General features: G+C 43.5%; 1 protein-coding gene across 2 annotated transcripts in view; it reads right to left on the reverse strand.

The window, feature by feature from the left end:
• The window catches only part of MBOAT2 (membrane bound O-acyltransferase domain containing 2), a 312,770-nt gene that overhangs the window by 212,797 nt on the left and 86,810 nt on the right, over positions 1–13,163 (reverse strand). For both annotated transcript variants that reach the window (XM_069728064.1, XM_069728065.1), the window contains exon 2: positions 556–701. In XM_069728064.1, coding sequence (XP_069584165.1) covers positions 556–701 — 146 coding nt within the window. The remainder of the gene's footprint in view (positions 1–555; positions 702–13,163) is intronic.

Raw genomic sequence — 13,163 nt, forward strand, 5'->3', positions numbered from 1 at the left:
CATGGCTGCTCCTCGATTCGAACCAGTAACTTTTCACCTGGGATCCAACCTAACACACTGAGCTATTAGGGAATGTGAGGACAGGTTGCATTTTGTAGTGTTCAGGAAGAAAAAGATTTTCCACCACCAAGAGCAAAACAGTAACAATGCAGTGACATGAAAAGAATCTGCATAACTAATCACATGCTAAATAGTTGCAAGTCATATTTATGTATGATATTTTCAAGATGATGGTCTATAAAATGATGGAAGTCTCACGATTAAAGCAGTAGTGGATGGTGAGATAAGGAGCCTGAAAGTGAACAAGTTCAAAACATTGTTACCGTTTTGCTCTTCACTGTACAGTATATGTTCCCCATCCTGGTATATATTTCCCCATCCTGGTATATGTGTCTCTTATACTGGGCCCCATCCTAGTATATATACCCTATCCTGCTATATATCCCTTATCTTGGGCCCTATCCTGGTATATACTGTAACCTACTAGAATGTAAAACACAAAATCAGCGTGAATAGTACCAGATACACACGACAATACAAAAGTAATCCACTTACCATCCAAAGCAAAAAAGTGCAAGGTACAGGCCCAGAAGGGTTGCAACTATATGCCTGATCAAAGAGCTAGTTTTGCTTGAATGAAGGTAGGTACGAAACCAGATAGCAGCAAGCAAGGCAAATAGTTGGCACGCTACAAAGTTCACCTGCGGACGGAAAAAAAAAAAAAAAAAAAAAAAAAGTGGTTAAAAGAAGCAATACACCTAAAAACCGTTAAAGGTTTACATCTAACTATTCATATAGTTTTGTATGGTCAAAAAAAAATATATATATATATATATATATATATATATATATATATATATATATATATATATATATATATATATATATATATATATATATATATATATATATATATATATATATATATATATATATATATATATATATATATATATATATATATATATATATATATATATATATATATATATATATATATATATATATATATATATATATATATATATATATATATATATATATATATATATATATATATATATATATATATATATATCGATCAAGGTCCTATGTACTCCCGAAAATGGTATCAATAAGGCTTGGGATCGCACAGTGACTTGGGCCACTGTACAGGTCACAAAACCAAAGATCGCTATGTGCAGCTGCAAGATTGCACTCTATACAAGTGACAGGGTCGCATTGTGACACCTAGGTACCTCGGTTGGAATTTTTGTGAGTTGCTTTTTGCGATCATGGTATTCCAGGTGGAACTCCATTCCTTTGGATTACACGATGATCATATTGAACTTTGGCCTCACGACTTGTGCATCTCCAGCCCCAAGCCGTGGCTACATAGCCACTGTTACATCGCAGCATAGTGCAGGTGACAGAGGTTGCATTGCGACCCACACAAGTCGTAACCAGTTTTTTTTTTTTGGAAACCTCGTCGCGGTCGTGCTACCTTGTGGGCTGCAATGCGCCACCATTCTCATGCCGTATGTTGGGATGTAGCAGCGGCGTACAGTGATCTTTGGCCTCGTAGTGTTACATCCAACGTCACCAGCCTAGATAATACAACGTTCCTGACCGAGCTCCAAGAACAGCAAAAAAAATGATGTGACATAACATGGCAACGCAATTTTTTTTATATTTTTACTTTCTATTTTGCTTTTTAAAAGTAACGAACGATAACAGCTAGTGAGATTTGTCAACATAATCAGTGACCCATGAAAAAGTTATTGTTATTTTTACAGCACCTTAAGCACCTTTAATAAAAAAAATACATTGAAACAAACAATTATATTACTATATTTATGTCCCTTCTATGATACATTAAATGGTGCCTTGAAAAAATTGAGTTATTCCTCAAAAAAGTGCGAGTTCAATATATCGATAGAAAAATAAAAAAAGAAGGTATGGCTCTGGGAAATGGGGATGGAAAAAAAACAACATAAAAAAAAAAAAAAACTAATCATGATGGTGGCAAGAGGATTTTAATACGGTGCTACACACAGGCACCATAGGACCACAAATGGTATGGATCTATTATATGGGGCCATAGGGAACCTATGCACTACTATATGGAAGTCAGGGGGTTTTGTGCATGTCTAGGAAACCATCACATGGCAGGATTTGCAGAACTGAGAGATATGACACTGTCGGAAACAATGTGATCACACCGTAATCTGCAGCCAGCACATCTCTTCACCAGAGGAACTTTCATACTGAGACGATTAATGCTGCAAATACAAATGATCCATAATAGACAAATGTGATCATATCTGCAGGCCATTAGTCATCACCAATCCTGAGTGCATGTGATTGAACATGTACTGTACATAATGACAACTGAGGGGTAACCACAAAAACAATGGTCTCTTTTTATCAAGTTTCACCTTTGATAAACCCTCAACAAAATATGGACTTGTCCTATTACAATAAGTCCTGTTCATATGCAGCCTAGTAGGGCGCATGAGAATTATAGAAGTGGGGGCTTCTGACCAGGACCACCTTTTATGAGCTGCTCTAGCAGATTCATCCCGGTCATTGACTATTACAGATTCTTGCAGCCATAACGACCGATTGCCAGCGAGACCCGCAGAGATCGGCTGAAACAGTCAACAAGCAGGTGACCCACTACTGACAGATCTAATGACCGCTTTAGCCATTTTCCATTTAAAAAATATAATTTAAAAGGTTTTTTTAAATTAAACTTTAGCCTGTGTTGAAATTTTTTGGGCGCCAGACCTCTCGATCCTTGGGTGAGATTTCAGGCTGTATAACACGCTGCTGTATCTTTTTTTGGATTGGTTACAAATGTAATGGTAACCACTTCCATTAACATAACCCAATTAATATCCTCGCCATGACTCCATCTACAAATTGCCAATGTCAGAGCTGGAAGCCTCTCAAGCTTGGACGAATTTAGAGCAAACATGCCGCTAATGACAGAGACACGACTATGGATTATTCATACCACAGCAATGCTTAGTCTGCTCTTCTGCCTGGTAAACAGTAACCCCTTCAGAACCGCACCGGCTCTCACATTCCTTTCATTGTGGGATCTGGTAGAAAACCTTCAGCAGGGAGCAGCGGGTTTGTAACTGCAAGTCCCATCCTGCCCACCTAATAGATTGTTGGCCCCCCCGTGCAGTCAAATGAAATACAGCGGGGGTCTCATGTCACCATAGGCCTCCATGTTTTTATATTGTTATTATCCGGGGTTAATTTTATTGGTCAATTTGCACTATTGCCATGCAGGAGGTGGTCAAGAACAAGTTTTAGCCAGTATTTGCGCGCCCAATTTTGCCGCAATTTCATTGGCCCTTTGGGATTCTAGTGGTGCTTTTTATGATATATAAAGACTGATCTTGTCAGTGTTGTTCACTCCGCTGGCGCTGAAGAAAGAAGAGCCCGCCCTCCCTCCCTTATGTTATGCATTTTTTTTTTTTTTTTTTCTGTCGTTCGGTTTTATTTGTGGGTAAAATCACTCAATTATGGGTGGATTTGGTCTCTGGATGTTTGGAAATTCTGGACTTTTATGATATGAAGTTTATTTATTGGTTATTTATTCAAGTTTGTAACCCAAAATAAAACCGCACGGCCATTTTATTCCACTTAAAAATTGTGTCTTGTATTATTTTTAGAATAGGTCTTATGGGGACATGTGATGTGCGGCTCAGATTGTGCACTAGAGTCCTATGGAAATGACACAAATCCATGTCAGCTATGGCCTAAGCCTAGGTCAAAAAAATGTCTAAATGAATAGAGATGAGCGAACTCGTGGATGTTCAATTTGGGCCCGAACTTGATCTAGAACTTGACCCCTGACCAGAACCCAATAGAAGTCAATGGGGATCCGAACTCCGATGCTGTAAAATGGTAGTAGTAAGGTCTAGTGGGCTGCAAAAAAGGAAGATAAATGGGGGTAAGAGAAGGACAATTGCCCTGCAAAAGTAAATAGGTAAATGACTTAAAGGGGTTCTGTCACCATAGAAATCATGGAAAAATAGGAAGTAAATGAATAACTCAAAGGTGAACAGTGCTGCCACAGAAACTGAAGCCAACTACTTTCAGTCAAGTTAAAAATTTCACTCACTTTCCATGGGGCAGAGCACCCCTCAGAAGCAGCTAACAAATCTCACCCACAGACCATGGGGCAGAGTACACCCTCAGAAGCAGCTTACAAATCTCACCCACAGACCATGGAGCAGAGAACCCACTCAGAAGCAGCTTACAAATGTCATCCACATACCATGGGGCAGAGTACACCCTCAGAAGCAGCTTACATATCTCACCCACAGACCATGGGGCAGAGTACACCCTCAGAAGCAGCTTACATATCTCACCCACAGACCATGGAGCAGAGAACCCACTCAGAAGCAGCTTACATATCTCACCCACAGAACATGGAGCAGAGAACCCACTCAGAAGCAGCTTACATATCTCACCCACAGAACATGGGGCAGAGTACACCCTCAGAAGCAGCTTACAAATCTCACCCACAGACCATGGGGCAGAGTACACCCTCAGAAGCAGCTTACAAATCTCACCTACAGAACATGGGGCAGAGTACACCCTCAGAAGCAGCTTACAAATCTCACCCACAGACCATGGGGCAGAGTACACCCTCAGAAGCAGCTTACATATCTCACACACAGACCATGGGGCAGAATACCCCTCAGAAGCAGCTTACAAATCTCACCTACAGAACATGGGGCAGAGTACCCCTCAGAAGCAGCTAAGGCTAAGTTCACACTGGGTTAGCAGCAGCCCGTTCAGCACATACGCTAATGGGCTGCTGTTAACGCAGGTGCCGGCGTTTGCATCGCGCTAGCTAGAGCATCTGCTAGCTCTATCTGCGCTAGCAGTGACTGACCCGGAAACGCTGCAGCCCGCGTCTCCGGGTCCGTCACTCAATGACGGCACATCCCTAGCGCACGCCCATTGTGAAGCAGAAGAAGGCTGATTGCCGAAACGTGCGTAGGGGCAGGCGTCGGCACCCACCGGAGGTATCTACTTACAGATTGATATAGGTAACTGCTCTTGGAGGTTCTCTATGATTAGTGATTCTTTTTGATATCATGCTTACAGACCTACCATGTACACCATTTTGGTCCATTTAGTTTTCTGTGAAGTGCCTCTTTATTGAGTATGGTGGGTTCCTGCGCAGTTTTTGGTTTCCCACTCTGTGACACCTACCAGGTTTTGTATTTTGTTGTTTTGTATGTTACTGTTTTTTGTGTTTTTTCTTTAATAAAATTTGTATTTTTTATACTTTGTTCTTGTGTACATTTTTTAATCGGATTACTATTGACGCAGTGTGAACCCAGCCTAACAAATCCCACCCACAGGCCATGGGGCAGAGTACCCCTCAGCAGCAGCGAACAAATCTCACCTACAGGCCATGGGGCAGAGTACCCCTCAGAAGCAGCTAACAAATCCCACCCAAAGAGCATAGGGCGTAGTAACCACACAACTCCAAAATGTCTGCTCCAGTGGCGTATGTTCTAAATGCCGCCTATGAAAAGCTTGGATCAAGCTGGTAGTCCAAACCCAGGCTTCATACTGGCAGGCCAGTTAAAAATTGCACCCACAGAGCAGGTTTCCAAAGTTTTCCCCACAGAAGCCGATAAATTTCACACCCAGGCAATGGCCCACAGTACTCCCACAGGTGGGGTTGCAGAGTACACGGTGGCTTTTGGCAAACCACTCCCACAGATATGGGTTCAAGAAGACACAGCACCTTTTGCCACAATACTATGACAGACACGGTTGCCTAAGAGTAGAAAATATTTTTTACACATCACTCCCGAGTTGAAGATTCTAAAAAGTTTTGGGTATACACGTTACTATCACAGAGATGGGTGCAAAGTACACAGAGTTTTTGTAAAACTGCGAACACGCAAAACCTAATACTGCCCCTCAGTACAGCTGCATCCTGCCCCTGTGCTAAGCAGAGAATAAAAAAAATAAATCTTGAACAAGGAGCCACAGATCCAATTGGAAAAGGTGGAGGTGACAGTATAGGTGGAAGAGGCAGAGGTGGAGGTAGCCAACACAGTTTTTTTGTGTTTTTTAATTTGTGGAGGAGGACTCCAAATGAAAGGAATGGCAAATAAAGCTGAAGATTGTCTGGGAACGACATACTGTGGGACAGCCACCAACATTTTTTTTTTTTTAACTGTACAACTCCACCAGCCAGAATGGCAGCATTTCAGAGGCCAGTCATTTTGAAATGCTGTCATTCAGGACCATGGCTCGTGGGTGGCTAGGTTGGGGTCTCCTCTTTCTCTAGAGGATTTAAGGGATGAAAAGCTGAACAATTCCATGGGATGGTGTGGAGATGCTCAGTGACACTGCTGGTGATGGTGGTGGTGATGCTGTCAACCATCTTAAGTCACAGAGTGACTGCAGAAAGTTAACTTGAGCCTGGAAATTCCCTTTAGAGCTTATACTCATATGTGAGGAAACAAAAAACAGTCCGATTTCAGGACCGAAAAAACAGACAAGTGCTATGCAAGTGTCATGCCAGTGTAATACGATTTCAGTGCGATTTTTCCACGGAACATCCGTATGACATGTGTATGCAATCCAATTTATCGGATTGCACTTGTCCGTATTTCTCGGAAGAGAGTATGAGCCATTAAGGATTACATAGGACCCTTTACACCAGATGGAGTGCTATTTTGTCCACTGTCTGGCTTTTATACGCCTGTGTAAAAAACTTTTTTCTTACAATGGGGCCCTATGGTGTCAGATGCCATACAGTACAACGGCCTCGATTGCAGGAATAGATATACAGGTGTAAGCTGTAAGCCATAATCATCAACATTAACAGAAATAAACACTTGAAATAGATCACGGTTTGTAATGACTATATAATAGGAGTTTCACTTTTTGTATTGAACTGAAAAATTTACTTTTTGATGATATTCTAATTTAGTGAGAAGTACCTGAACCATTTGTCTGCAACCTGTGCAGCCGCACAAGAGCATGAGAGGAAACCGGATCAACTTCCTTCTCCAAAGCAGGTGAAATTGTGCATCATGATGAGATATTGGAGTGCAAAGGACTCATATACCGTTCTTCTATAATGGCCGTCTCCTGTCTGTCCACCTTTGCTCCAATGGAATATATATATTATAATATATTGTAGCGATTTCACTCACTCAGCTGCGACGGCTGACACTCAGGAGACGTGTTCCTTTAAAGTTCACTGGGTTTATTGCTTCATAAACCATGTGGCAAAACAACAGAAAGCAAAATAGCCTTTAGTTCAGGCAAAGGAAAACAAGGGTCCAGTTCATCCGGCTTAGTCCTGAAGCCGAACACACTCAGGAGGGTTTCACCTCCACACATATCTGCTGTGTAAAGGATTAGCCTGTCTTATATAGGACTAACCACACCCAGTAATCTATCACATGATTAGCCATGTGGTCTGACATCACCACAGGTCCTGAAACACAAATATATGGTTATATAAAATAACGCAATATTCCGGGCTACATTACAGCAACAAGGCACTTATGTGGCACATACCTCCCGTCGACTACACACCCTTTAGCCATGCTACATACCTCCCCTGTTATGGCTGGCAATCAGGCAACACAGCGTGCAGTAATCAGCGCACATACAGAGATCTGGCAATAACCAAAAACAATAGGACGAGCTCTGAGACGTGGAATCTCTGTAGACTGCAGTACCTGATCTATCCTCACACAACTATAAGCAGCAGTGGATTGCGCCTATAACTACCTATGCAACTCGACACTGCCTGAGGAGCTGACTAGCCTGAAGATAGAAATACAAGCCTGACTTACCTCAGAGAAATACCCCAAAGGAATAGGCAGCCCCCCACATATAATGACTGTTAGCAAGATGAAAAGACAAACGTAGGAATGAAATAGATTCAGCAAAGTGAGGCCCGATATTCTAGACAGAGCGAGGATAGCAAAGAGAACTATGCAGTCTACAAAAAACCCTAAAACGAAAACCACGCAAAGGGGCAAAAAGACCCACCGTGCCGAACTAACAGCACGGCGGTGCACTCCTTTGCTTCTCAGAGCTTCCAGCAAAAGTTAATAGCAAGCTGGACAGAAAAAACAGAAAACAAACTAGAAGCACTTATCTAGCAGAGCAGCAGGCCCAAGGAAAGATGCAGTAGCTCAGATCCAACACTGGAACATTGACAAGGAGCAAGGAAGACAGACTCAGGTGGAGCTAAATAGCAAGGCAGCCAACGAGCTCACCAAAACACCTGAGGGAGGAAGCCCAGAGACTGCAATACCACTTGTGACCACAGAAGTGAATTCAGCCACAGAATTCACAACAGTACCCCCCCCTTGAGGAGGGGTCACCGAACCCTCACCAGAACCCCCAGGCCGACCAGGATGAGCCACATGAAAGGCACGAACAAGATCTGGGGCATGGACATCAGAGGCAAAAACCCAGGAATTATCTTCCTGAGCATAACCCTTCCATTTGACCAGATACTGGAGTTTCCGTCTAGAGACACGAGAATACAAAATCTTCTCCACAATATACTCCAATTCCCCCTCCACCAAAACAGGGGCAGGAGGCTCCACAGATGGAACCATAGGTGCCACGTATCTCCTCAACAACGACCTATGGAATACATTATGTATGGAAAAGGAGTCTGGGAGGATCAGACGAAAAGACACCGGATTGAGAATCTCAGAAATCCTATACGGACCAATAAAACGAGGTTTAAATTTAGGAGAAGAAACCTTCATAGGAATATGACGAGAAGATAACCAAACCAGATCCCCAACACGAAGTCGGGGTCCCACACGGCGTCTGCGATTAGCGAAAAGCTGAGCCTTCTCCTGGGACAAGGTCAAATTGTCCACTACCTGAGTCCAGATCTGCTGCAACCTGTCCACCACAGAATCCACACCAGGACAGTCCGAAGACTCAACCTGTTCTGAAGAGAAACGAGGATGGAACCCAGAATTGCAGAAAAATGGAGAGACCAAGGTAGCCGAGCTGGCCCGATTATTAAGGGCGAACTCAGCCAACGGCAAAAATGACACCCAATCATCCTGGTCAGCGGAAACAAAACATCTCAGATATGTTTCCAAGGTCTGATTGGTTCGTTCGGTCTGGCCATTAGTCTGAGGATGGAAGGCCGAAGAGAAAGATAGGTCAATGCCCATCCTACCACAAAAGGCTCGCCAGAACCTCGAGACAAACTGGGAACCTCTGTCAGAAACAATATTCTCAGGAATGCCATGTAAACGAACCACATGCTGGAAGAACAAAGGCACCAAATCAGAGGAGGAAGGCAATTTAACCAAGGGCACCAGATGGACCATTTTAGAAAAGCGATCACAGACCACCCAAATGACCGACATTTTTTGAGAAACGGGAAGGTCAGAAATGAAATCCATCGAAATATGTGTCCAAGGCCTCTTCGGGACCGGCAAGGGCAAAAGCAACCCACTGGCACGTGAACAGCAGGGCTTAGCCCTAGCACAAATTCCACAGGACTGCACAAAAGCACGCACATCCCGCGACAGAGATGGCCACCAGAAGGATCTAGCAACCAACTCCCTGGTACCAAAGATTCCTGGATGACCGGCCAGCACCGAACAATGAAGTTCAGAGATAACTTTACTAGTCCACCTATCAGGGACGAACAGTTTCTCGGCCGGACAACGATCAGGTTTATTAGCCTGACATTTCTGCAACACTCTCCGCAAATCAGGGGAGATGGCAGACACAATGACTCCTTCCTTGAGGATACTCGCCGGCTCAGATAACCCCGGAGAGTCGGGCACAAAACTCCTAGACAGAGCATCCGCCTTCACATTTTTAGAGCCCGGAAGGTATGAAATCACAAAATCAAAACGAGCAAAAAATAACGACCAACGGGCCTGTCTAGGATTCAAGCGCTTGGCAGACTCAAGATAAGTAAGGTTCTTATGATCAGTCAAAACCACCACGCGATGCTTAGCACCCTCAAGCCAATGACGCCACTCCTCGAATGCCCACTTCATGGCCAGCAACTCTCGGTTGCCCACATCATAATTACGCTCAGCAGCAGAAAATTTCCTGGAAAAGAAAGCACATGGTTTGAACACTGAGCAACCAGAACCTCTCTGTGACAAAACCGCCCCTGCACCAATCTCAGAAGCATCAACCTCGACCTGGAACGGAAGAGAAACATCAGGTTGACACAACACAGGGGCACAGCAAAAACGACGCTTCAACTCCTGAAAAGCTTCCACGGCAGCAGAAGACCAATTAACCAAATCAGCACCCTTCTTGGTCAAATCGGTCAATGGTCTGGCAATGCTAGAAAAATTACAGATGAAGCGACGATAAAAATTAGCAAAGCCCAGGAATTTCTGCAGACTTTTTAGAGATGTCGGCTGAGTCCAATCCTGGATGGCCTGAACCTTAACCGGATCCATCTCGATAGTAGAAGGGGAAAAGATGAACCCCAAAAATGAAACTTTCTGCACACCGAAGAGACACTTTGATCCCTTCACGAACAAGGAATTAGCACGCAGGACCTGAAAAACCATTCTGACTTGCTTCACATGAGACTCCCAATCATCTGAGAAGATCAAAATGTCATCCAAGTAAACAATCAAGAATTTATCCAGATACTCACGGAAAATGTCATGCATAAAAGACTGAAAAACAGATGGAGCATTGGCAAGTCCGAACGGCATCACCAGATACTCAAAATGACCCTCGGGCGTATTAAATGCCGTTTTCCATTCATCTCCCTGCCTGATTCTCACCAGATTATACGCACCACGAAGATCAATCTTAGTAAACCAACTAGCCCCCTTAATCCGAGCAAACAAGTCAGAAATCAATGGCAAGGGATACTGAAATTTAACAGTGATCTTATTAAGAAGGCGGTAATCAATACACGGTCTTAGCGAACCATCCTTCTTGGCTACAAAAAAGAACCCTGCTCCCAATGGTGACGACGATGGGCGAATATGTCCCTTCTCCAGGGACTCCTTCACATAACTGCGCATAGCGGTGTGTTCAGGTACGGACAAATTAAATAAACGACCCCTAGGGAATTTACTACCAGGAATCAAATCGATAGCACAATCACAATTCCTATGCGGAGGTAGGGCATCAGACCTGGACTCCTCAAATACATCCTGAAAGTCCGACAAGAACTCTGGGATGTCAGAAGGAATGGATGACGAAATAGACAAAAATGGAACATCACCATGTACTCCCTGACAACCCCAGCTGGTTACCGACATAGAGTTCCAATCCAATACTGGATTATGGGTTTGTAGCCATGGCAACCCCAACACGACCACATCATGCAAATTATGCAGTACCAGAAAGCGAATAACTTCCTGATGTGCAGGAGCAATGCACATGGTCAGCTGGGCCCAGTACTGAGGCTTATTCTTGGCCAAAGGTGTAGCATCAATTCCTCTCAACGGAATAGGACACCGCAAAGGCTCCAAGAAAAATCCACAACGTTTAGCATAATCCAAATCCATCAGATTCAGGGCAGCGCCTGAATCCACAAACGCCATGACAGAATACGATGACAAAGAGCACATTAAGGTAATGGACAAAAGGAATTTGGACTGTACAGTACCAATAACGGCAGAGCTATCGAACCGCCTAGTGCGTTTAGGACAATTAGAAATAGCATGAGTAGAATCACCACAATAGAAACACAGTCTGTTCAGACGTCTGTGTTCTTGCCGTTCTACTTTAGTCATAGTCCTGTCGCACTGCATAGGCTCAGGTTTACTCTCAGACAATACCGCCAGATGGTGCACAGATTTACGCTCGCGCAAGCGACGACCGATCTGAATGGCCAAGGACATAGACTCATTCAAACCAGCAGGCATAGGAAATCCCACCATTACATCCTTAAGAGCTTCAGAGAGACCCTTTCTGAACAAAGCCGCTAGTGCAGATTCATTCCACAGAGTGAGTACTGACCACTTCCTAAATTTCTGACAATATACTTCTACATCATCCTGACCCTGGCATAAAGCCAGCAGATTTTTCTCAGCCTGATCCACTGAATTAGGCTCATCGTAAAGCAATCCCAGCGCCTGGAAAAATGCATCAACATTACTCAATGCAGAATCTCCTGGTGCAAGAGAAAACGCCCAGTCCTGTGGGTCGCCGCGCAAAAAAGAAATAATAATCAAAACCTGTTGAATAGGATTACCAGAAGAATGAGGTTTCAAGGCCAAAAATAGCTTACAATTATTTCTGAAGCTCAGGAACTTAGTTCTGTCACCAAAAAACAAATCAGGAATCGGAATTCTTGGTTCTAGCATCGATTTCTGATCAATAGTATCTTGAATCTTTTGTACATTTACAACGAGATTATCCATTGAGGAGCACAGAGCCTGAATATCCATGTCCACAGCTGTGTCCTGAAGCACTCTAATGTCTAGGGGAAAAAAAAGACTGAAGACAGAGCTAAGAAAAAAAAATGATGTCAGGATTTCTTTTTTCCCTCTATTGGGAATCATTGGTGTGGCTCCTTGTACTGTTATGGCTGGCAATCAGGCAACACAGCGTGCAGTAATCAGCGCACATACAGAGATCTGGCAATAACCAAAAACAATAGGACGAGCTCTGAGACGTGGAATCTCTGTAGACTGCAGTACCTGATCTATCCTCACACAACTATAAGCAGCAGTGGATTGCGCCTATAACTACCTATGCAACTCGACACTGCCTGAGGAGCTGACTAGCCTGAAGATAGAAATACAAGCCTGACTTACCTCAGAGAAATACCCCAAAGGAATAGGCAGCCCCCCACATATAATGACTGTTAGCAAGATGAAAAGACAAACGTAGGAATGAAATAGATTCAGCAAAGTGAGGCCCGATATTCTAGACAGAGCGAGGATAGCAAAGAGAACTATGCAGTCTACAAAAAACCCTAAAACGAAAACCACGCAAAGGGGCAAAAAGACCCACCGTGCCGAACTAACAGCACGGCGGTGCACTCCTTTGCTTCTCAGAGCTTCCAGCAAAAGTTAATAGCAAGCTGGACAGAAAAAACAGAAAACAAACTAGAAGCACTTATCTAGCAGAGCAGCAGGCCCAAGGAAAGATGCAGTAGCTCAGATCCAACACTGGAACATTGACAAGGAGCA

The sequence above is a fragment of the Ranitomeya imitator genome, chromosome 5 (assembly GCF_032444005.1).
Source record: "Ranitomeya imitator isolate aRanImi1 chromosome 5, aRanImi1.pri, whole genome shotgun sequence".
Taxonomy (NCBI): Eukaryota; Metazoa; Chordata; class Amphibia; order Anura; family Dendrobatidae; genus Ranitomeya; species Ranitomeya imitator.